Genomic DNA, 21,557 nt, shown 5'->3' with positions numbered 1-21,557 from the left:
TAAGGACACACAGACAGGTAACAGAAAATTGAAAGTTTTCTCCCTGTGGGTGGGTTTGTTGTTGCCAATTGCAAATTTAGCAAACTGAGCAAGTACGGGGTCAACTGGAAAAAATTTAACACTCTTTGAGCTGGAAGAACTTCCAAACCTTCAGGCCAAATTGGTTTTTATTTTTTATTTTTCATGTCAAACAAAGCGCGCTTTAAGAAATTTTCCTTTAAAAAGGGGACAGTCTTTATAACAAGTGCAGGAAAGTGCTTCCCACAACCTGAATGGTCTCTCTGCGATTGCTGCTTTAGCTAAGCTTTGTTGACAGGGGGCTTTTGCAGATTCCTAGTACATCCCAACTGCAATACAGAAAACCGTTTTATTAGTTTTTATAGTGATACAAAAAAAAAATAAACTAAAAAAAGGAGGTTATTTGAACCCAAACCAGGAACCTGGTTTATGTGTCTCCTCATATAAACTACACAGATGTTTGGGCCGAAGGTTTTGACAGTGCGAGTCATGTTTTCCATATTTTTAATGTCTTTGATCAAAGAGATGTCAAGTCGTCCTGCTTCCCTATTTTCTAAAACAGTCTGTCATTTTATGTCACAAGAGTAGGATGAATAAACCATCAGCACTGAGTGAGTGTGCAGCATAAGAACGTCACGAAATGAGCTCAATGACTCTTTGATGGATGAGGAGGACGCACTCTTTGGCCCACTGCAGCTGCCTCAGCAGAACAGCGAAAGAATCCAGAGAATGTAGTCAGAAATTGAGAACAGTTTAATGTGTGCATTGTTATGCATTCGAATCAAATGCTTGAAATGTCAAACTGCTGCTGCCGCAGGAATTTCAAGCTAAATGTTGCTTTCTGCCACACAGACGATCAGTTCTGTGTCCCTCACCTGCATGTCCATCTCTTTGAAAAGATTTACTAACTCTGTATGGATCTAAGAACCTGAGGAGAGCAGAACACCTCCACTTTTGTGCACTCATCATCAATTTTGGGACGTTTAAAAAGGATTCCAGCAATGAGCTAATGATGGAGATCTGGAATGTAGTTCTATAGGACAAACTTGTCTTGCAATCTCTACCACTGTCATATAGTTTGGTTTTAAATTCTCAAACTTTGAAGTTATCTATAAATGTCATGATGCAACCATAGATCATGAGGCAACAATAGAAATTTGATCAAGTGTGATCTGACTGCGGGAGACGGCAACACAAACAGCGCCAGCCTGCTCCTCTCCTACTGCGGCTTTGAAGAGGAGAACCGCCTCGTCTGCCTCTCACCTCGACAACTTTATGACATCACCTTTGATTTATCTTGACAGCAGAAACTTTCCCTGCTGCTCGGCTCTTCTTTAATTGGACTTTGAAGACTTTACCATAAATGTAATTTGAATTGACCAAAGTGTGCGGAAGTCTGCTGCTATCAAGACGTCATCATCGGAAGAAATTTCATCCAATTCAACCTTGGCGAGGGGATCAAGTGTCCAGAGAAATGGCTCGTAGCATTTGGAGGATCGTTCCAGATGCTTTTTCATTATGTTGAAAAAAAAAAAAAAAAAAGTGTCTCAGTCTTTTTTTTAAAGGAACCTTAAAGAACAAAGTTTTACTGTCTCCAGTCATACGAGGACCCTGGCGAAACTTTCATTTTCTTCACAGGGTCAGTGAAATGTCGCAGCTATAAGGAGAGCTTACTTGCAGAATACTGTGCCTTTTTGGGTCATCTCAACTTTAAGCTTCTTATCTCCCCACAGCGTTTCAATACATGTGACTTTTATATAAAACTTTCACAACATTTTTTAAGTCCAAATGAAAGCAAGCACAGAAATTCTCTGACTGGAATGGAGCCTTTCTTAACTGCAGGAGAAATCTCCATCCAGGAATAGAAAACGTGTTTGTCTGACTACAAACACATTCTACTCGGCACATTCATCTGTGCAGACCAGTCCTGTTTTGCTGGGTCTTGTGTAAGGCTTGTTTAATGGTTGGGAATATTTATTTGAACTGGTGTCCACAGATGATACGCATAATCAAACGGAGAATGGCAGTGAGTTGGAGTGAAGACAGAGGCACAACGACAACAGGACGTCCTGAAGGATGGCGTACTCAGAGAAGTGTTGGTGACCCTGAGCTCATTATCTGTTGTTGACTGAGGAGGAAAACTTCTGCTGCAAAGAGTCGACCCGATTGATGGCAAAGTATGGCCAAATTACAAGATTTTCAGCAGGATTTTCTGTATCGTTCACATTTTTCTTGTGATGGTGAGTTTTTGAAGTGCTACTGTGCTCGTGTGACAACGAATCTCTGTCTTTAAAATCTTCTTAAAAATATCAAACGCAATACATATTCAGTTTGAGATTGGGAAGTTTCATCAAGCTGTACAAATCACATTGTTCAGGCAAGTGATCCTGACCACTGATTAAACTGCCTATTTGGACCATTCATCTGCAACCTCCAACATTTGTCTGCAACAGTGAAAATCGGGCTTAAAATATCTTCTTGTGAATGAGGATTTACTCTCCCTTACCTCCTGTTTTGGCCCCTCTCGGAAAGGATATGAGAGAGGGATGCAAGGAAGAGATGTGAGGAGACAGGAGCTGCAACTTCCTTAGCTGTGAGCCGCATAAGGAGGCGCAGGACTAAAAGGCTTCCGCAAAAGGAAACACCTGCTTCGAGCTTCTCCAGAGACCATCTCTCTTTTTCCACACTTTGCCTCCTCAGTGTGCATAAAATCCGGATGAAAGCATGGAAGGGGTGAGGACGTAAGAACACATTAGTTGTTGTAATGAAAATTATTCATTGTCACCTTGGAGAAAGTGCTTCACCTCCAAAATTACCTGGAAGGCACGAGTCCCACATCTCAGCACTCATTACAGAGATTAAAAACTAATGACGAAGAAAAAGTATTTTTGTATGCTGGATATCTGCTTAGCTAAGAGGTGTCCATAAAACACACACTAAACAGAAAGCTATCCGCAGCCTAACATGCATAAACAAACTGGCTTGGGACAAATAACATGCAGATGATTAGGTCAGCAAAATAGAGATCCCTATTAAAGTTAGCAAAATGGTTATTCCTGATGGCAAATGTTTTCGACCACATCTAAACAGACTGTTTTGAGACCCTCTGCGTTTCCCTGCTATGTAAAGTGGAAAGTTAGCATCATCAATAGATATAACTGGGGAACATCAGGTAGAAACAAACAAATGGCTGGGTTTGAGTCGTTATTTGAATGCACAGCTTATATTTGTTGTTTAAAATCCATCCCAACAGCTCAAAGTAACACAAGCCGTTTAAGCATTTTTCTGTTCACCATGTTAAATTTGTAGTAGGAATTATGTTAAATAAAAGTACTACTCTTATATTCCAGTGGAGACTGACCCGAGTAAAACCCTGGTTAAGAACACCAGTCTGAAAAGAGGATAAGAGATGAACAAGGGTGAGAGAGTCAAATCTGCTCTGCTGTGACGCGGTAGCCAGAGGGGAACGATTTCCTGCATTTGCCCGCCTGCTAAACGGTAGCTGTCATCTCCCGTCAGGCTGGTGGCGCCAGACGAGACGGCTTCCCTTCGCCTCCTCAGGCCAGAAGACGCACATCATCTCCAATCACCGCTGACTGCTGTGACGGACCACAACAACCATCTCACCAGAGCGAGTGACACCTAACTGCTGCAGCTCGCACACACAGAGCCTGATTTCATATTCCACACCACACTGTTGCAGCTGAGCTTTTACCGACTCACTGAAAGCGTTTGATAGGCCATCCAAGGACAAAAGCATCTGCCCGAAACAAACAGACTGTTGTTCATCCTTCTCTGAAGTTTCTGCTGAGTATCAGTCATCACCCGTCTATCTACCTCCCAGTGATGTCGCTCTACTCCTCGGAGAGGTCCTGTCCATCCAACCATACGTCTGTCAGACTCTACTGTAACGCCCCAGGCCTGCGCAGCTGTCCCAGCAGCAGAAGGAAAATAAATACAATGAGGTAATAAGAGGCTGTAAATGGATTATCTGCATGAATTAATAATGAGCCAATATTAGATTAGGAATTTGCTTTTGTTTTTTCCAACAATTCAATATGGCCACAGATTTCAAACTGTTGTTGATAGAATTAAATATTTATTCAGCAGGTGCTGAGATACGTGTAAACACCACAAACCAAATGAGTGGACTACAAATGCTGAGATATAATGTATTCATTAATCACAAAATGTAATCCTCAACATGCATGGTTTTGAAGTGCTGACACATAACGAGGAGGATTGTTCTTCAATTATTCATATGCAACGTTTTATAGAGGCCAAAACTAAATTTTTAAGAAGGAAAATTTACAATTACAATGGGAAATGTACGCAGTGATTAACTGAGTAACGATACAAGCCGACATACCAAGAGATTTTAGTCAAGCAAATGTAACAAATTTGTACAAGCAAGAAAACAAAGAAAACTAAGGCTTTAGGCTTTAGGCAGTTCAATTCACTGCAAAGAGCAGCAACATAAACATGCTACATGAATTCAACATCCTTGGCATACATAATGTTCATAAAGAACTGTTTGCTCCTGAACACCACCAAGACCAAAGAGCTGGTGGTGGACTTCAGGAGATCTAAAACTCCATACCAGTCAGTCTGCATTGATGGAGGGGAGATAGAGACTGTTCAGACCTGCAAATACCTGGGGGTGGTGCTGGATAATAAACTGGAGTGGTCTGCCAACTTAGCTGCAGTGTACAGGAGGGGCCAGAGCGTCTCTTTTTCCTGAGACGGCTCAGGTCCTTCAATGTCTGCGGGGATATGATATCACCGATATGATATTTTTTTTAGGTTCCTTGTCCCGCTTTCCTGACTGTTCGTTTCTGCTTACGTGAGAGATTTCTTCACAAGATGACACAATTTCCTGACATCGTCATGAAATGTCTGTGACATGCTTCGGTCAACATATCGCAGAAACAGCTCCCTTTTCCCACCATGAATGTGCACCTTTTTTCAGAGCAGCCAATTTTATGTTTATGTTTATGCATTTAGCAGACGCTTTTATCCAAAGCGACGAACAAATGAGGATATAACATTACAGCTGACATGAAAGCTAACAATAAGCTACATAGAAGGAAACCACTAGTGAGACTGTCGGAGCTGACAGGGGTAGAGACAGAGTGCAGGCATAGAGGGAAGTACAGAAAGAGAAAGTGCAGTAGAGGGGGTAGGGGAGTACAGGGTAAGTGCTAGGGTAGGAGCTCATCTCTGAAGAGAAGGACATTTTAAAGACATTTACATTAAGACGCTTCACTTTTTGATCTGTTGAACTCTATAAACCATGGAAGGACATTATTCTCATATGACAGATTATACAAAAACTAGTCCAAAAGCTAACACTAGCACATAAAGCAAACTGAGCTCAGACTACCACACACAAAATTCATAGAAAAATATTTGACGGGCAATTTTATTCTCAAATCATTGTATTTCCCCATTCTCTTCAGTTCGGTCATGAACAATGTGAAAAAAGCCACAAATTAAGCCACGTCAATTGGATGGCAGATTTCCTTGTCAGGACATAAAACATTAAAGTACTACTAAAGCATTACTAGTACATTTCTATCTTAATTAAACAAAATGACTGCGGGTAAGTCAAAATTTAAAGTGTCTTAAATTCCCATTTCTGAGGTAAATTGAGTGCAGCATGATTTGAAATTGAAGTTGGGTGGAGATAAACATTTGGAAGTGGGATAATTCGACTCTGGAGGACTGAAATGGTCATAATTTGAAATAAATATAACAACATGATGACTAAATAGAATATTTCAATATATCCATCCATCATCTTCCGCTTCTCCGGGGGTCGGGAATATAGCAATAAATAAATAGGAAAGGCAAAAAGCCAGACCAAAAGATTTTTTACCTTTTTTTAAGCACAGCAAAGTATGCTCTGAACTGGAATTTGGCTGGAGATAAAAAAATAAATAAATAAAGAGGCCGGACTGAGTTGGGACTGTGATGTACATGTACATTGCCGAATTGCCGAAATTAAACATTTTTAAACCCAGGGCGAATCAAACAAAGTGGAAGAGTTTTTTTTCCTGAGGTTTTGAGTTGGTGTTGATGTCAAACACCCAAATGTCTGCTTTGAAGAACAAAAAAAAGCAAAAAAAAAATAAATAAATAAATAAATAAATCATAATATGTCCCCTTTAATGATAACAGATACATCAAACATGCCATAACCTTTGCACAGTGCTACACTTGTCTGTTCCAAAATCATTTTAAACTGTTCAATGTGGAGCAATAAAAGCGAAAGACCAATATCGATGTCTCAATAGAAAAGCAACTTTGTGCATGAGACACACACCATTTAACCACAGCCTTTAAATCATGTTATACTTATCGGTTTCACTCTGTATGCTTGTGGCAAAGCAAATGATGATCATGAGCTCATGGTTTAATATCTTGAGAAAACACACGTTCCTTAGAGTCTTGGGCTGTTGACAGCGCATTTAAAATGTTACACTGATATGGGACACAGATGTAACAGAGCATAGTTTTCTGCCTGATGTTCTTGCACAGTTAAGACACTTTCAAAACTGAGATCTGTTCTGCACAAGACATTTGGTCACAGAAACCACCATTTTCAACATGTGGGGTGGGAATATTTCTTTACAAAATCCTTTATTTAATAAAACTTGGGATTTTTTTAAAGTAACAATAACTGAATATTCTGATTTTAATATTAAGATTTCTAAATTTCAGAGCTAGAAATGCTAGAAGCAGCCAGTATGAAACAAGTGACCGCTGGGTTTCAGGGGTTGTCTGTCTACTCATTAACGCAGTTATAAGACAAGACAAAGGAAAGAGTCGGGTTTTCTTTTTTCAGATCTGACTGCTGAGGGGGTGAGTGTGGCATACAGGATGAGACTTAGCATTTTCTTTCATCCCTGAGCCACTCTTCTGTATACAGAGAGATGAGACAGATGCTGCTCATCTAAAAGACTATAATTGACTCAGCAGAGCTGCTGTCAGAGCACAGATCTGTCGGAGAGCCTCTAGCTCGGCCTGAAGTGCTGAGAGCGATGATTTACCACACTGATGGCTGTTAGTGAAGAAGAAAAGATGGCAGAAAATGTTTTAGGGCAGAAATGTCTTGTCTGGTGAGTAATGTTGGTTTCCTTAAACGAGCTAACGCTTGTACACCTATAGGAAGCAAAATGGGGCGTGGAACAAAGTTGGGTCACAAAAGATTAAATGAGAATGCTTTAAAAGAGCAGAGTGCCCTGCTAAAAGCTGGAGTTGAACACACTTCCAAAAGATCTATCCCCAGACGTTTGCAGGTAGTAAAAACAAAAGCGAGCTTTGACAAGAGATGGGGAACTGTGCTCACTGAGGTAGTTACGGTCAGGGCATACGTCATTGATTGAACTAAGTGCTTCGCTGAAAACAGTGCCTCAATCAATGCTGCCTGAAATGGTGCGCGCCCGAGCTCCCCGAAGACCTGAGCTATAGATGAATGTGACAAAGTCATCCGGAGGTGCTGAAGTCACACTCCTTCAGCCAGCACACTGCTGGCTGCTCTCAGGCTCACCCTCTCCTCTGACAGCACAAGTTAATGAAAATGCCATAACTCAAACAGGCCATCGAAGAGAGAAGAGGGTTTAAATAGGCTAAGAGATAGAAGTAAGTAAGTAAGTAGAAAGGCAGCTGTCACGCTTTCCTCCTTATAAATTAATTTTTTTTAAATTTTTTTACTACAACATACCTTAATATTACTGAATCAGATACATGACTAATTAATGGATACTTAGAAAGAGAGGTTAAATTTGCTTCAGACACCATAAAGTTTGTTATGCTACCTGGTTTTAGGGTGTTTTTCGTGAGCAACTCCACTTGAACTCTTTCTTCCACAGGGTGTGTTGTTATTTAGATCTTTCCTGTTGCTTTAAGTTCCAGTTTAAATGTATATTTGATCACAAATTACATCAAATAACCCCTAAAGCACATTATAGTGTGCTTTAAGGTGAGACAGTGTATAGTAGCAAGCCTGAAAGCTCATACTAGCACACACACAAGCAAATCAAGCTCAGACTACCACACACCAAAGTAATTGAAAAATATATGACTGGCAATTTTACTATCAACACTGACATTTCCCTAGTCTGCATTTAAACCATGGTCAGTTGATGCAGATCCTTCTTTGGGGAATAATCTCATCAATAGTTTGTGTTAAACTTAATACTGTACTCCGTTTAAAAAAAAAAATTAAAAAAAATAAAAAAAAAAATCACAAAGATCCATTTAGCTGATATGTGATGGAGAAATTATGATGTGAAGACAGATTTTCTAGTCTGGATATAAAACATTAAACACTATTACTTCATTATTAGCTAACTATCTCACTGCTGATGAGATTTCGATGTTGATAGCATGTACACAACACTTTCGACTTCCCACTTCGAAGATAAATCAAATGCAGCATGATTTGACATTGAGGTTCAGTGGAAATTAAGAGGCAGGAAAATTCTGCTCTGAGGTGTTTAACTGTGGAAGACTGAATTCGCCATAATCTGAAATGAATACAAAAATATATAAAAGACTCAATAAAACGATCTAATATCCTAATGAATAAATACCACTAAAATAAATCAAAATATTGTTTTTTGCAACAATAATTGTACAGAATGTTAAATACATTTATATTTCTGCTATAATTTCTAAATATATTTAGTCAACTTTTACTTTGGCATTTAATTTATTGATTTAATAATCATCCATCCATTCAGTTATGTTATCCCTGCATTTACTTGTCACTTGTTTTTTCTTTGCATTTTCCATCTATTAATTTCCCAAAACATATTCATTAATTTTATTCTCATTTTACAACCTATTTTCAAATTAAATCATTGTATATCTTTTTACTTACAGAATGCATTTTTTCCATCTGTTCTCTGCATTCTGCCCCCCTCCATTAATTTCCCCAAGCGTTTCATTTCCATGGTTTCATTTTAACATTTCATCAACTCCGTTTTGACATTTCTGCGCAATGCTGCTTTATTATGCAAACGAGGGGGCCGTCTTTCAGAGTGGGCCATGGGCTTGTTTCACACGTAGCCACAGAGACCAGAAGTGGGGAAGGCTAGCAGCGCTAGCTGCTCATTTAACTTGCAGTCTGCACAAAAAGCAGTCAGCTATGCAGCGTGGCTTTTTGTGCTAATCCTATTAAACACAACTACACTTTAAACAGATCAATTAGTGACTGTCACAGTCCATTAAAAGAATAAACGGATCACAAAAAAAAATTTGATTTTTTTTTATTTTTATTTCACAGTATGCCTCTCATAAACATTTCCTTTCCTATGCCAGCACATATGCCAGTTGAAGCAACAATCGCAGACTGTGTTGTGGTTAGCCATTGAAGTTCTATATTTGGCCATTGCCATCTTGATTTTCCTCTTCTTACATTGTTTAGACTGTAAGAAATAGTGAATTTAACTAATACAGTCATGCTACTCACCAGGGTGGTTATATAAGTGGTAATTGTAATTTCCATCTTTTTTCTTTCTTTTTGACTCAACTGTTTGGAGACACCAAGTGAATTAAATATGATATCATGAAAGGGCAGCAAGAGTAAGCATAAAGCACACAACAGAACTACGAGAAACTTTGTGGAGAAGAGAATCATAGGGGAAGGAAGAACTCATTATGCTTTGGAGGAGATCCAGGTAATTTTTTATTATAACTGTGAAACAGGGCATTGACCTTGGCAAACGATGCTCTCTCTGAAGTGCCCTTCCAGTCATAGCGCCGAGAGGGAGGTTTGTTACAACTGTTTCATGCTTTGGACAGTTGCCAGGCTGTTAGTGGTGGCAAAGTGGTGTTGACCATTTCCTGTCAAGTGTTGTTGATGACTGGCTCGAAAGAAATTGTAAAGCATTCTGGTCTTTGCAACAGGAACACCACTTGAAAGCTCAAGTGGCATTTTAAAAATTAACGAGGGGGGTAGTGCCACTACAAAGCTGGTAGAAGTACAATTAAAACCAAAGAGCTCTTGTGGGAGCATCTGCAGTTTCATCATCATCAAAACTAAAAAGATCAACCAGTAACTCAAGACAATCCTTTTTTTTTGTTTTTTTTTGTTTTCTCTCAGTTTTTCCCTAGGAGAATCCAAAATTGCAGCCTCTTTTGACTCTTCCAGTCCCCTGCCTTCCACTAAAGATTTCCACAAAACACTACATACACACATGCTGGAGTGCACAGATGAAAGGTTCAGCCTAATGACAAGGTACCCTGTCCAAGTAATACTTTAAAGATTTAGTTTGGGGGTAGTGGTCACGATCGTCCTCTGGCCCCTCCCCTATCCAGCCGAACCAACCAGGAGCAGCCTGAATCTGCAGAACCTCCGTGTGAATCAAGCTCCAAACAAATAACAGGTATGTGGACACACAAACACGGCTGTTCTCACACACACCAATTTAAGCATAATCACACACATATGTCCATACACAAGCACACAATCTTCACACATGTAAGTAAACAAATTTGCTGATATGGGAACATGCCACTTGTGCCAAATTTGCTGAAAATCACTTCAAAAGGCAACAAAAAACAAGAGAAACTAAGTGATGAACATTCTATGATTAATGCAAAGAAATAAGGCGGAGATCTTTAAGAAATGTATAACTTGTAACAACGTGCGTGAAAATAACAATTCAGGCATTCACAAGCTAACGTAAAAGGAAAAGACGGCAAGACTCAGAGGAACAAATGACTCCCCTCTAATCACTCGCCTCCCAGTTGAGGTCAGCCTCCAGTCCCACCAGCCAGCAATTAAACCCTTCAATCATGGCCATTTTTCATTTTTAATGGCAATTTTGTCATTTGTGGCCACAGATGATGAGCCTTGTGATATATGAATGGGGGAAGATGACTAAAACTAACGTCATTCTGTACTCAAACCAATAAAATGGGATACGCTTACAATTAACTCAAGAGCTTAGGACTCAGAGAGCTATGATTCACTGCAGTTGTGGCTCTTCTCACTCACTCAAAGCCTCGCCCCGGTCTCATATTCCCATGACGATATTAGCTCAGTGGCATTACTGGGGTACATTTTCATCAGGTAAATGGTCTGCATGGCCTGTGATATGAATGCTTTTAGAACCCTTATCAAAGAATACATCCAGATTTTTTATTTAATTTTTTAGATTTGTAGCCGATAGGATTCTTTTAAAGTTTTTTTTTTTTTTTTAGAAATAATTTACTCTAATACTACTTTACATTTATCTGTTGGAGTTGAAGCACAATGATCCGTGACTCATAATTAAGGAACAAACCAAAAATAAAACTGTTGAATGTCACTCTCCTCTCGTTAATACACCGTGGATTACACAGAGCTCCGGATCCTCTTTGGCAGCTTTAAAAGCAGCATTATGGTGTTCGAAAGGGCACGCACTCGCTTTCTGAACAGCACTGGTAAAAGTCACTTTTAAAAAGTCGTCCAGGTCAATATTTATGGACATCAAAGACTCAAACCTGTGACCTTTACGTTACAAGATGTTGCCTGTACATTAGGCCAATCAAACATCCCTCTTCCCTCCCCCAATCCATCAAAACACACCTCACCTCCAACCCCATCCTCCCACTCAGAGCTATAAAACACAGGTTCACTCATCAGGACAGATGTAGCTGCATAGCACCATTACGTCACATCAATCAACGCCTCTGCACACTCGGATAAGGGGGGGGGCCCTCCTACTCATGTAATTAGGTAATTATAGGCAACATATGATGGATCGCTGTTGTTGTTATTTCCACAGCCTGCTTTCTGCTTACTTAAAAAAAGTCTAATCCGCTCTTTGTTCCGATTCACTTTGCCTGTCTGCATGTGAGCAGACCCCTGTAAACTAAAGTCATCCAGCTTTTAGAAGTTATTGAATATAAGTTTGGAACTGTGTGGACACGAGCACACAATTTTGAGATCAATATCTTAGCCATGTGCACATTTTTCTTGCGTTACATCCATCTCAAGAGACAGGTTAGACAAATTTAGGTAGTCGGGTATCAGTCTGTTAACAGTCTGTGGGAGGATTTTGTCTCCCCCACCCATTCAAACAGGGACAGAGGATGTAGAGTAATGACCAGAAATGCGACAGGAGTTTGTCTTTTGCATGTGAGGTAAGATGTAGGGTGCAGGACGAAAACTGGGGCTTACTTCCCAACTGACGGAGCCCTCAGAGAGCATTCTATAATAGAACTTATGGATTATTAGGGTCATATAACAAATATGCAACACAATCAAGAATTGATAGCCTCACTGCAATATTTAACCTCAAAGGAACGCTGCTTTTATGAAAATGTTTACTAAATCATACCTTATAATGCGCGGCATTATGTCTTGAAAGCATCAGATACGTCAAATTGCTCAAACTGCAATTCTATCTAGCGACTGATCAAAGCTGAATAGATTGGGATTGTACAATCTGTTCATCAAAAGTAAATCAAAGCAGGAACGGATGACTTAAGACAACAAATCTTTAAACAGTGCTCACAGAAAGAAACTTGAAACAACAAATAAATTAAGACTAAAGAAATCAGCAATCTGATCTAAGACCAATCAAAAACCCTATTTTTACTACTGTGATGCCAAATAGGACTGATTTGTATGCGTTTGAAGACGAACTTACCATTTTCCTTTTCATTTCCGACGCAGTTGTTGATCGACTCCGACAGGCCCAGAGTGGCCGATGAGGGCATTGTTCCCAGTATGGAAGCCAGTGATGGGCATTTTCTCTTCGGGACACCCTCCTCCGGGTTCACCTCCTCTTCTGGTCTCTTCTGCTCCAGTTTGATCAGAGCTTCCAGTGTGAGCTCGTCGAGCTCTTTACCAAAGTGCTTAGCCACAGCCTGAAGCTCGTCGTCCTCGTCTGGTTCCTCATCGTCTGCCAGCCTAGACGGCGTCAAGCTAATGTCATCGTTTCGAAGGTGTGCTGATAGGAGAAATGAAGTGATATGAAGTTCAGGAGTTTGAGATAAAAAAGGTCAACTGCAGGTGGAACAGGAACTAGCATTTTCTCCAGTTTCATTCACCTTTTCTTATCTGCATTTTCTCAATTCAAATAAAAAAAAATTTTTTTTTAAAGTTATAGAAATCCAGCTCGTGTTTCTGGTTTGAACATACTTACATAGATAAATACTGCGTGTAGTATGACATACAAATTAACGTGTGAGATCAACAACAGTCTATTTTAATTCTGAGTACATTCAAGGCTGGGACTACAGATTATTTTCAAAAACCACCTAAAAGGATAACTGTTTGATCAATAAAAAGTCAGAATTAAGTGAGACGGGTAACAGTGGTTTAACCGTTTGACTGAGCCCTGTCAACAAAAATATGTCCTTGTTTAAGCAGAACGAAGGAGTTTGAAACTACTTTAACAGCATCTTATTATCCAGCTTACAACGCCCCACTATTCTCTGGGGTTTAATAAGGCTGCATAATCGCGCATCATAGTTATAGCTTTCTAATTAAAAATGGTTACGCTATAGAAAAAGAACAACAGAAAGATGCATTTGACTCTTTTCAGAGCAATCACAATTGTTAAAAAAACGGGGCTGATAAACTGCCACAAGTGCAAAGTAATTATTCTATTTCCCAAATCACCGCGAACAAAAATATTAACATTCCGACATAATAATTGGGGTCATCGTTGTAGCCGTTGTGATATCAAATTAAAATGTGCCCTTAAATCTTCCATATATCCACAGCCTTCAGCCCGCAAGTAAGGAAATCTGCTCGGTCTGATATAAAAAAAGAAAATGCTGCGGGATCTTAAAGTGTCGTAGCAGTTGAAGAGCAACGCGTCTAAAAGCAGTGACAGCCTGCGCTTCCCCCACTGTGTGAAAACCAGAGGACACCAAAAGCGTTTGTGTGTGAGAAAGGCAGACACAGTGAGCCAGAGATAAAGCGCCAAAGGTAGAAACAGATAAGGAGGAAGAGACAGCAACAGCAGCCCGTTTCATGTTACTTTCCTTGGGTGGCCGGTGAGCATCTCTAAAGAAAGGTGAAACACAGCAACTTGGACCTCTCATTCCATCTGAGTGACACACAAAAACATCACCACGCAATAACGTGGAAATGTATTCACCGCAACATCTGCACATGTGTGCAATTCAACCGAGTCAACAGCTGGTCACTGGATTGCTACGGTGTTCATTTAGGACTGTGACACACCAGGCTGGTGTTTAAATTCCAACATGTGAAATTACGATTTCCAAGCCTTAATCTGCACTGACAGCTTAAACAAAGGCAGTGAATCAAAAGGACGCAGAGCAACAACTTTTCTTTCTTTAGTGCTCCAGAAGTGCAGTATACGTGTCCAGAGTGAAGTATACGTGGGTGGTGACAATTATGTTTCTCTTATCAATGGAGGCCATTTTAGGACATTTCTACTTTGGTTTTTCAGGATCCACTCTACATCGTCCGTCTTTGCTCAACTTTTATCTGTCAAATCTTTAATTAATCAGGATCAGCTGTCTTAACATCAATAACAGACTTTGCTCTGGGAGTCACTAAAACCTTACACTTCAGTAGCAGAACAATGCCAACATTCTGAGAATGTTGCCAGTATTTTTCTATGCTACCACAGACACAGCAGGTACTGGGAGGAGTAGAAACCAACAGCAAGTTATGGAACGGCTCCAAGTACAGTGATACACTCGAATGCTATTGCTGCTGCATCATAGAAAAGATCGGGAAGATAAAGAGATATAAGGCATAAGATATGTTAGACCAAAAACAAAGCAGTCTCGGTCCAGACTGTTCTTTCTGTGGTTCCGTGTTGGTAGAACGAGCTACCAGATCCTATCAAAGTAGAGGCATTTCTCTCTACCTTGAAGATTCTATTTCAAGACCTCTGTTCTGAGAAATCCTTTAATCCTAACACCTCTAAACCACCAACCTGCATTTCCTGCTCTTACTTTGTCCTTCATTATCTGTTCCACATATATTCTGTCCTTTTAATAAATGTAGTGCTCACACCAGTGTTTCTTATGTCACCGAATGCGTTTCCATCCCCTTTAAAGTTGCTTTAGGTAAAAATGAAAAATAAAACAATAAAAAATCATGTCTAGCCAACCATATTTTTTTTTTCCTTTCATTATGAACTGAGGGCACACAGGACACTGCATAACTCACTGTCACTATCAGCGGCACGTGTCTGAAGATAAAGCAGCTGGGGACGCCTTTGCTATGAACTGTCACTTGATGATGACCACTTCGCATCCTCATTGCATTTTGAATGTTTCAAAAACAAACAAAAAAAAAATCTCACATATTTCCCCTTAGAATTCACATTTTATCACAATGTTTACATCTGGAAATGTTTTTGCTGCTCATCCTTTTTTCTTGATACGTTGTGGTAAAGCTGCGCCCACAGTGTTCGCTCAGGCATTAGCTTGCTTATGCTAACGTAGCGATACCTTCCGATGTCAGGTGCGGTTCATAACATTAGTAAGCTATCGGCAATACGCACATACGTACATCTGTTAACAAAATACTTGCAAATGAACATGTAAAAACAACAGCATCTCTACCCAGATGTTGTCGATGTGAATAGTGAATGCACTATTGTCTTCATTTATACAATACTAAGCTTCTGGTTCACTTATTTACTGTTACTTGAAAAATTAATAGTAAACAGTATTTATCTAAAATGAGTATAACAGCTTTATGATGCTTTTCTGTGCACCAGCAGCTCATTTGCTCAGCATTAAGATTCCAGCTCACATTGCTTCTTTTACACAAAAATTAACATTCTGGGATATTAATTCCATCGTTCACTTGTCAAAACAAAATGGTGTTTTTGTTTTTAATCAACCAAAGCTTGGGGAACTTCAGTTTCTATTGAACTTCACCATAGGGAATAAAGTTCATTCAATGCATTGGGTTTCATATTTCTATCAAAGAAAAGAGAAAGAAAATGAACCTGCTGCCGTTATCGATAGTTCAAACGGCCTTGTCGTCAATCCATTGCCCTTAAATATTCTCATGGAATGCTGTGTCCTGGTTATTGTTGGTCAAAAATGACAAGAAAAACTACCCGTTCACAATTTAGGGTCAGTTTCGGGCTTTAAAAATGTCTAAGGTCAAATGGGACAAAAGGTGGAGACACCCCTGAAATATCAAACGTTCAGTGTGTGAGCTGAAGGCTCCCGAATCTTCAGAAAGTCCTAATACCATTCAAAGACACACACACACACACACACACACCCTTGAAAGTACTCACTTTCCTTAGTGTAGGCAGCGTATACTCCTCTCAGTTTAGGCCTCTGGCTTTCAAGCTCTGCATCTATTTCATCCTGGTACACTTGGATTTCATCTGTTTAAGATAAAAATGGAGATGGATGGATTTTCCCATGAAAACAGAGCAGAAAATGGAGCAGATAGAGTAAATATTTTTTGTAATGAATTGGACATGCAGTGTGGTGCTATGTGTGGTCTTCTCAGATGTTACAAAACCTTTCAATTATGTTTTCCTTAGGTCTGAAATTACACCATGTCAGGACTGCAACATAATGAACGGTTCACTGCATCTTGCACAGAAACTAAATCGTATTAAAAACACGGAGCTCTTGTCCCGTGTACCATGTCATTTTAGTAATGCTGTTGACCACAACACAGATGTGCATTTAAACAAGATCAGCCAAAACAAACACATTGAAGAACACAACAAAAAGAGAAATGATACTCTGTGATCTTCTTGATTGAGGATTGAACGTGTTTAAACTTCCATGAAAAGCAAACAAAATCAATTTTAATCCCAACTGGAGCCTTTCTTTGTGGAGTTTGCATATTCTCCCCGTGTATCTGTGGATTCTCTTCCAGGTACTCCGGCTTCCTCCCACAGTCCAAAAATTGACCTTAAACTGACCCCAGGCAGGAGTGAGTGTGAGTGTGCATGGTTGGCTGACTCTGTGTGGCCGTGCGATAGGACTGGTGACCTGTGCAGTGTGTACCTCGCCTCTCACCCAATGACAGCTGGGATAGGCTCCAGCCCCCCACCACCCCTAAATTAGATTTAGTGGGGATAGAAAATGGATGGGTGCTGGATTCATACCTTCAACGCCATCCATCTTTTTCTTCAGCTCTATCTCCAACTAGAGGAAATACATAAAAAAAGTGACACTGAATAAGACAATGACTCTTTTTGCAACCCCGCAGTGAATACAGTGAGAGCATTACACAGTAAAACGTCTCAGTACAAAAGAACATGGTGGTTGACAGCAGCTGCTCTCAGAAGCACTTTTTCTTTCCCTGAAGTGTATTACATGCTAAAGTTTGATTTGATGCTGCTCGTGCAGAACACAGCTGAAGAGCAGTGCTAATTATGTGCCATTATTATAAAGACTAGTAAACTTTCTTACTCTGTGTAGTCTACTGAAAACTTCATTTTGCCTTTACTCCATGAATGCTTCTGGACATTAGTGAATAAAATCTCCTCCATATAGGAAAGTTTATCTGAAAATGTAACTCTTTTTCAACCTTTGACCACATTTCCCTGCATTTTATTCCTAAAGTTGGAGTCTGTTATATAAAAAGCTTAAAACGTGGCTCACGTGGTAGATGGAGTCTGTCCCAGAGACCATTTCCATCGTCTGACAAAGAAGCAAACCTCAGTCATTTTTAACCTTATCTGTCAAAATGCTGTTTTTGAGGTAGACGATTTAATCTAAAGTTAATTTTCTGCAATATTCTTAATCGTCCTGGCCGTGGAACAGTGGACCAGCTCTATACCCTCGGCAGGATCCAGGAGGGAGCATGGGAGTTCGCCCAACCGGTCTACATGTGTTTTGTGGACTTGGAGAAGGGGTTCGACTGTGTCCCTCGGGGACTCTTGTGGGGGGTGCTCCGGGAGTATGGAGTGCCGGACCCCTTGATATGGGCTGTTCGGTCTCTGTATGACCGGTGTCAGAGTTTGGTCCGCATTGCCGGCAGTAAGTCGGACATGTTTCCTGTGAGGGTTGGACTCCGTCAGGCCTCCCCTTTGTCACCAATTCTGTTCATAATTTCTAGGCGAAGCCAGGGCATTGAGGGGGTCCGGTTTGGCGACCTCAGAATCGGGTCTCTGCTTTTTGCGGACGATGCGGTTCTGTTGGCGTCGTCGGGCCGTGACCTCCAGCTCTCACTGGAGCGGTTCGCAGCCGAGTGTGAAGCGGCTGGGATGAGAATCAGCACCTCCAAATCTGAGACCATGGTCCTCAGCCGGAAAAGGGTGGAATGCCCTCTCCGGGTCGGGAATGAGATCCTTCCCTAAGTGAAGGAGTTCAAGTATCTCGGGGTCTTGTTCACGAGTGAGGGACGAATGGAGCAGGAGCTTGACAGACGGATCGGTGCGGCGTCTGCAGTGATGCGGGCTCTGCACCGGCCCGTCGTGGTGAAGAAGCAGCTGAGCCAGAAGGCGAAGCTCTCGATTTACCGGTCAATCTATGTTCCTACCCTCACTTATGGTCACGAGCTGTGGGTACTGACCGAAAGAACGAGATCGCGAATACAAGCGGCCGAAATGAGTATCCTCCGCAGGGTGTCTGGGCTCTCCCTTAGAGATAGGGTGAGAAGCTCGGTCATCCGGGAGAGGCTCGGAGTAGAACCGCTGCTCCTCCGCATCGAGAGGAGTCAGATGAGGTGGCTCGGGCATCTGGTTAGGATTCATCCTGGACGCCTCCCTGGTGAGGTGTTCCGGGCCCGTCCCACTGGGAGGAGACCCCGGGGAAGACCCAGGACACGTTGGAGAGACTATGTTTCTCGGCTGGCCTGGGAACGCCTCGGGGTCCCCCCAGAAGAGCTGAAGGAAGTGGCCGGGGACAGGGACGTCTGGGTCTCTCTGCTAAAGCTGCTGCCCCCACGACCCGACCCCCGGAGAAGCGGAAGATAATGGATGGATGGCTGGATGGATGGATTCTTAATCTAAACTGACTAAATAAATTAGTCGTTTTTGGTGTGTGACACCGTATGTCCACATCGTAAGTGTGCAGCATAAATCTCTACTCTGCAACATAGATGGATTCTGTCGGGACACGGATTGTTAGGATGCTTTGCTCTGTTGGTTTAGATGCTGTGCGGCTGGAGTGATGTCAGCTGTTGGCTCTGGATCTTTTCTACATCTGTTATGATACATAACCATGGCAATGGGAGAGTTGTTTGCATGTGGGAGCATCTGATTGAGGTTTCCAAAGCCCAAGTAATGCCTAGAATAAGACCCCAAATCCAGATAAGTTGAAGTAGGGATGTCTTGGATGGAGAGCAAAAACAAAATGGAGAAAAAGGAGGCGGAATATCAAGCAATATCTTCCCTTGATCGTCAGTGAAAGTGTGAGATCCCTGGATAACATTGACAAGCTTGGAGCCCCTGACAAGGAAGACAGACGAGAGGTAACAGTAAAGGAGGAGGATAGCAGTGCTTGTTGAGCACAGATGGTGGAATCCTTGAAATGTCACTGAAAAGGAGCATCTCTGCACCCCAGTTGTTGACCTGTTGGCTGTGACTTTCCATCCATGTTACTTACTGAGAGTTCACCAGTTCGCTGAGATGTTGCCAAGCTACAAAAACAACACCCCCGTCCATTAATGGTGATCTCTGAAGATTTCAACCACACCTTCCTCTCTTCTACACTTCAACTAAATGTTTGTTCGCTGATTTCTATTTAATTTTGTCCTCCATCAATAACAACAGCAAGTCTTTAATAATAATTCACATTGTAGCGATATCATTTCCCTATGGGGATTATTAAAGTAGGATTTGAATTGTATTAACTAAATTGAATAAAATCTACACAAAATGGCTCTCATTTTATCTTGGTTAGTTTGTAAAAGCGTTTCTCCCAAAATCTGAAGAACCTGCAGACTGTTTTGGTTTTAGCTTAATACCTTTAATTATTGCAGAAAGCCTGGGGGCTGTGTGTAATCACCAACATAACACAGGATGACAGTTATTTCACTCTTAAGAGGGAAAAACGTACTTTTGTAAGAAATTTAACTTTTCCAAATTGGTAAACATCTTTTTATGACAATCGTTTCTTCAACATCAGATGAATTTCAAGGCTGTCGCTATTTGGCTTTCTTATGAAATGGAAATGCATACCTGTTTGATTTTTTTCTTCATCAGTCCAGCTGTAAAGCAGGGAGGGTCACACTCTTCGTCCAGATCTACTTTCATGAACTCTTCGATCGTCAGCTGGCTAGTGGGCGTGTCCTCAAACTCTACCAGCCTGATGCAGAAGGAGCAGTGAGTCATAATGAGGGAATATTAAGAAAGAACAAAAGAAACACACTATAATTGAACAGAAAACTGTCCTTGGGCTGATAATCTAAGACAGTTTATCAGAAGTTATTTATCTCCGCACTTTGGTGGGGAAAAAAAATCCTCAGTGTGGAAGGTGTTCTACGAGTCCAATCAAAATCTGTTAGAACCAACCTTTTTCTGAGTGTGTTTTCACACACTTTGACAACACCAACGATTTCTTTGACGGTGCGGCGAAAGTCATGTACACGAGCGGCAACGAGAAGAGCTGCAAACAGAAGAAAAGAACAATATGATGAGCTTTGAACAAGCAGAAAAGAGCTGTATATAAAGAACTTAGGTTTCTGTGTGTGTTCTTTAACAGAAAGTCTACAAAACTTATATAATTAATATTAATTCAATGGCATGATAACACAGACAAGACGGAACTCTCTGGGCCACGTGTAGACTTTTATTTGCTTCCGTTTGTACACGTTAAAGCAACAAGATGAGGTCACTTTCAGCGTGCGGAGCCAACAGTCTGCCCCAACACAAAAACAGCATTTTACAAAGAAGGAGCAACAACAACATTAATATTATGCAACAAACTGCGAGCTTTAAAGGGAGAATGTCGGTTATGTAACTGTCATTAGACGTGCCTCGCTCGAGAGGCCGTTAAAAGATAGATGCGTGCGTCTACTTTCAGATGTGCTCTTCTAACAGCCTTCAGGAGTGAGGTGGCAGCTTTCAACTCCACCGAGGACTTTCTCAAACATTTCATTGCCATTACCTTGAGTTGTTGGTTTTTCCCTATAACTGCAGAACCTCCTCATCCTTGAAATCACAGAAAGTAGTCTACGATGTTAGCGAAAGAAACGTTTAGCAAAGGCATTTCTTTTTGTCCTTAAACACTCAATTTTGCATCATATTCAAAAACAAACTTTAGCTTCTTCTGCCTGAACGTATCCCTCTCAATGATTTATGATAGCCAATTAATTATTGAGGTAATGCAGCAGAGAACCAGAAAAGGCTGAAAATTAAAACTGTGTGCGTAAACATGCAGGAAGCGGAGGAAGCCAGGGATTTGATTTCAGGATGTCTCTGCTGGTAACTCGTCAAAGCTGAGCGTATTCAGGTTGACAACATCCACACGAAACAAGGAAGGAGAACTGCGAGCTCAGTCGTTTCACAAGAACTGAATCGCCGAATGAAAAGAGGACAGAACAGGTGGGAAAATCAACAGCTCGTGAGCTGTAAGCTCGGGCAGGGCCATCTCCAACAGGTTTCACCGGCAGATAACCG

At 41.0% G+C, this 21,557-nt stretch overlaps 1 protein-coding gene across 1 annotated transcript in view; it reads right to left on the bottom strand.

The window, feature by feature from the left end:
• Positions 1–21,557, bottom strand: part of brf1a (BRF1 general transcription factor IIIB subunit a) — a 121,090-nt gene that overhangs the window by 65,561 nt on the left and 33,972 nt on the right. Inside the window, exons 8-12 of the mRNA XM_075447706.1 lie at positions 20,451–20,544; positions 20,118–20,244; positions 17,097–17,136; positions 16,266–16,358; positions 12,666–12,968 (exon numbers count right to left, since the gene is read on the bottom strand). Of these exons, the coding sequence (XP_075303821.1) occupies positions 12,666–12,968; positions 16,266–16,358; positions 17,097–17,136; positions 20,118–20,244; positions 20,451–20,544 (657 nt within the window). The remainder of the gene's footprint in view (positions 1–12,665; positions 12,969–16,265; positions 16,359–17,096; positions 17,137–20,117; positions 20,245–20,450; positions 20,545–21,557) is intronic.

This window comes from Odontesthes bonariensis, chromosome 17, assembly GCF_027942865.1.
Source record: "Odontesthes bonariensis isolate fOdoBon6 chromosome 17, fOdoBon6.hap1, whole genome shotgun sequence".
Classification (NCBI taxonomy): Eukaryota; Metazoa; Chordata; class Actinopteri; order Atheriniformes; family Atherinopsidae; genus Odontesthes; species Odontesthes bonariensis.
The sequence above is the reverse complement of the archived record's forward strand: the minus strand, read 5'-3'. Positions and strand labels throughout refer to the sequence as shown.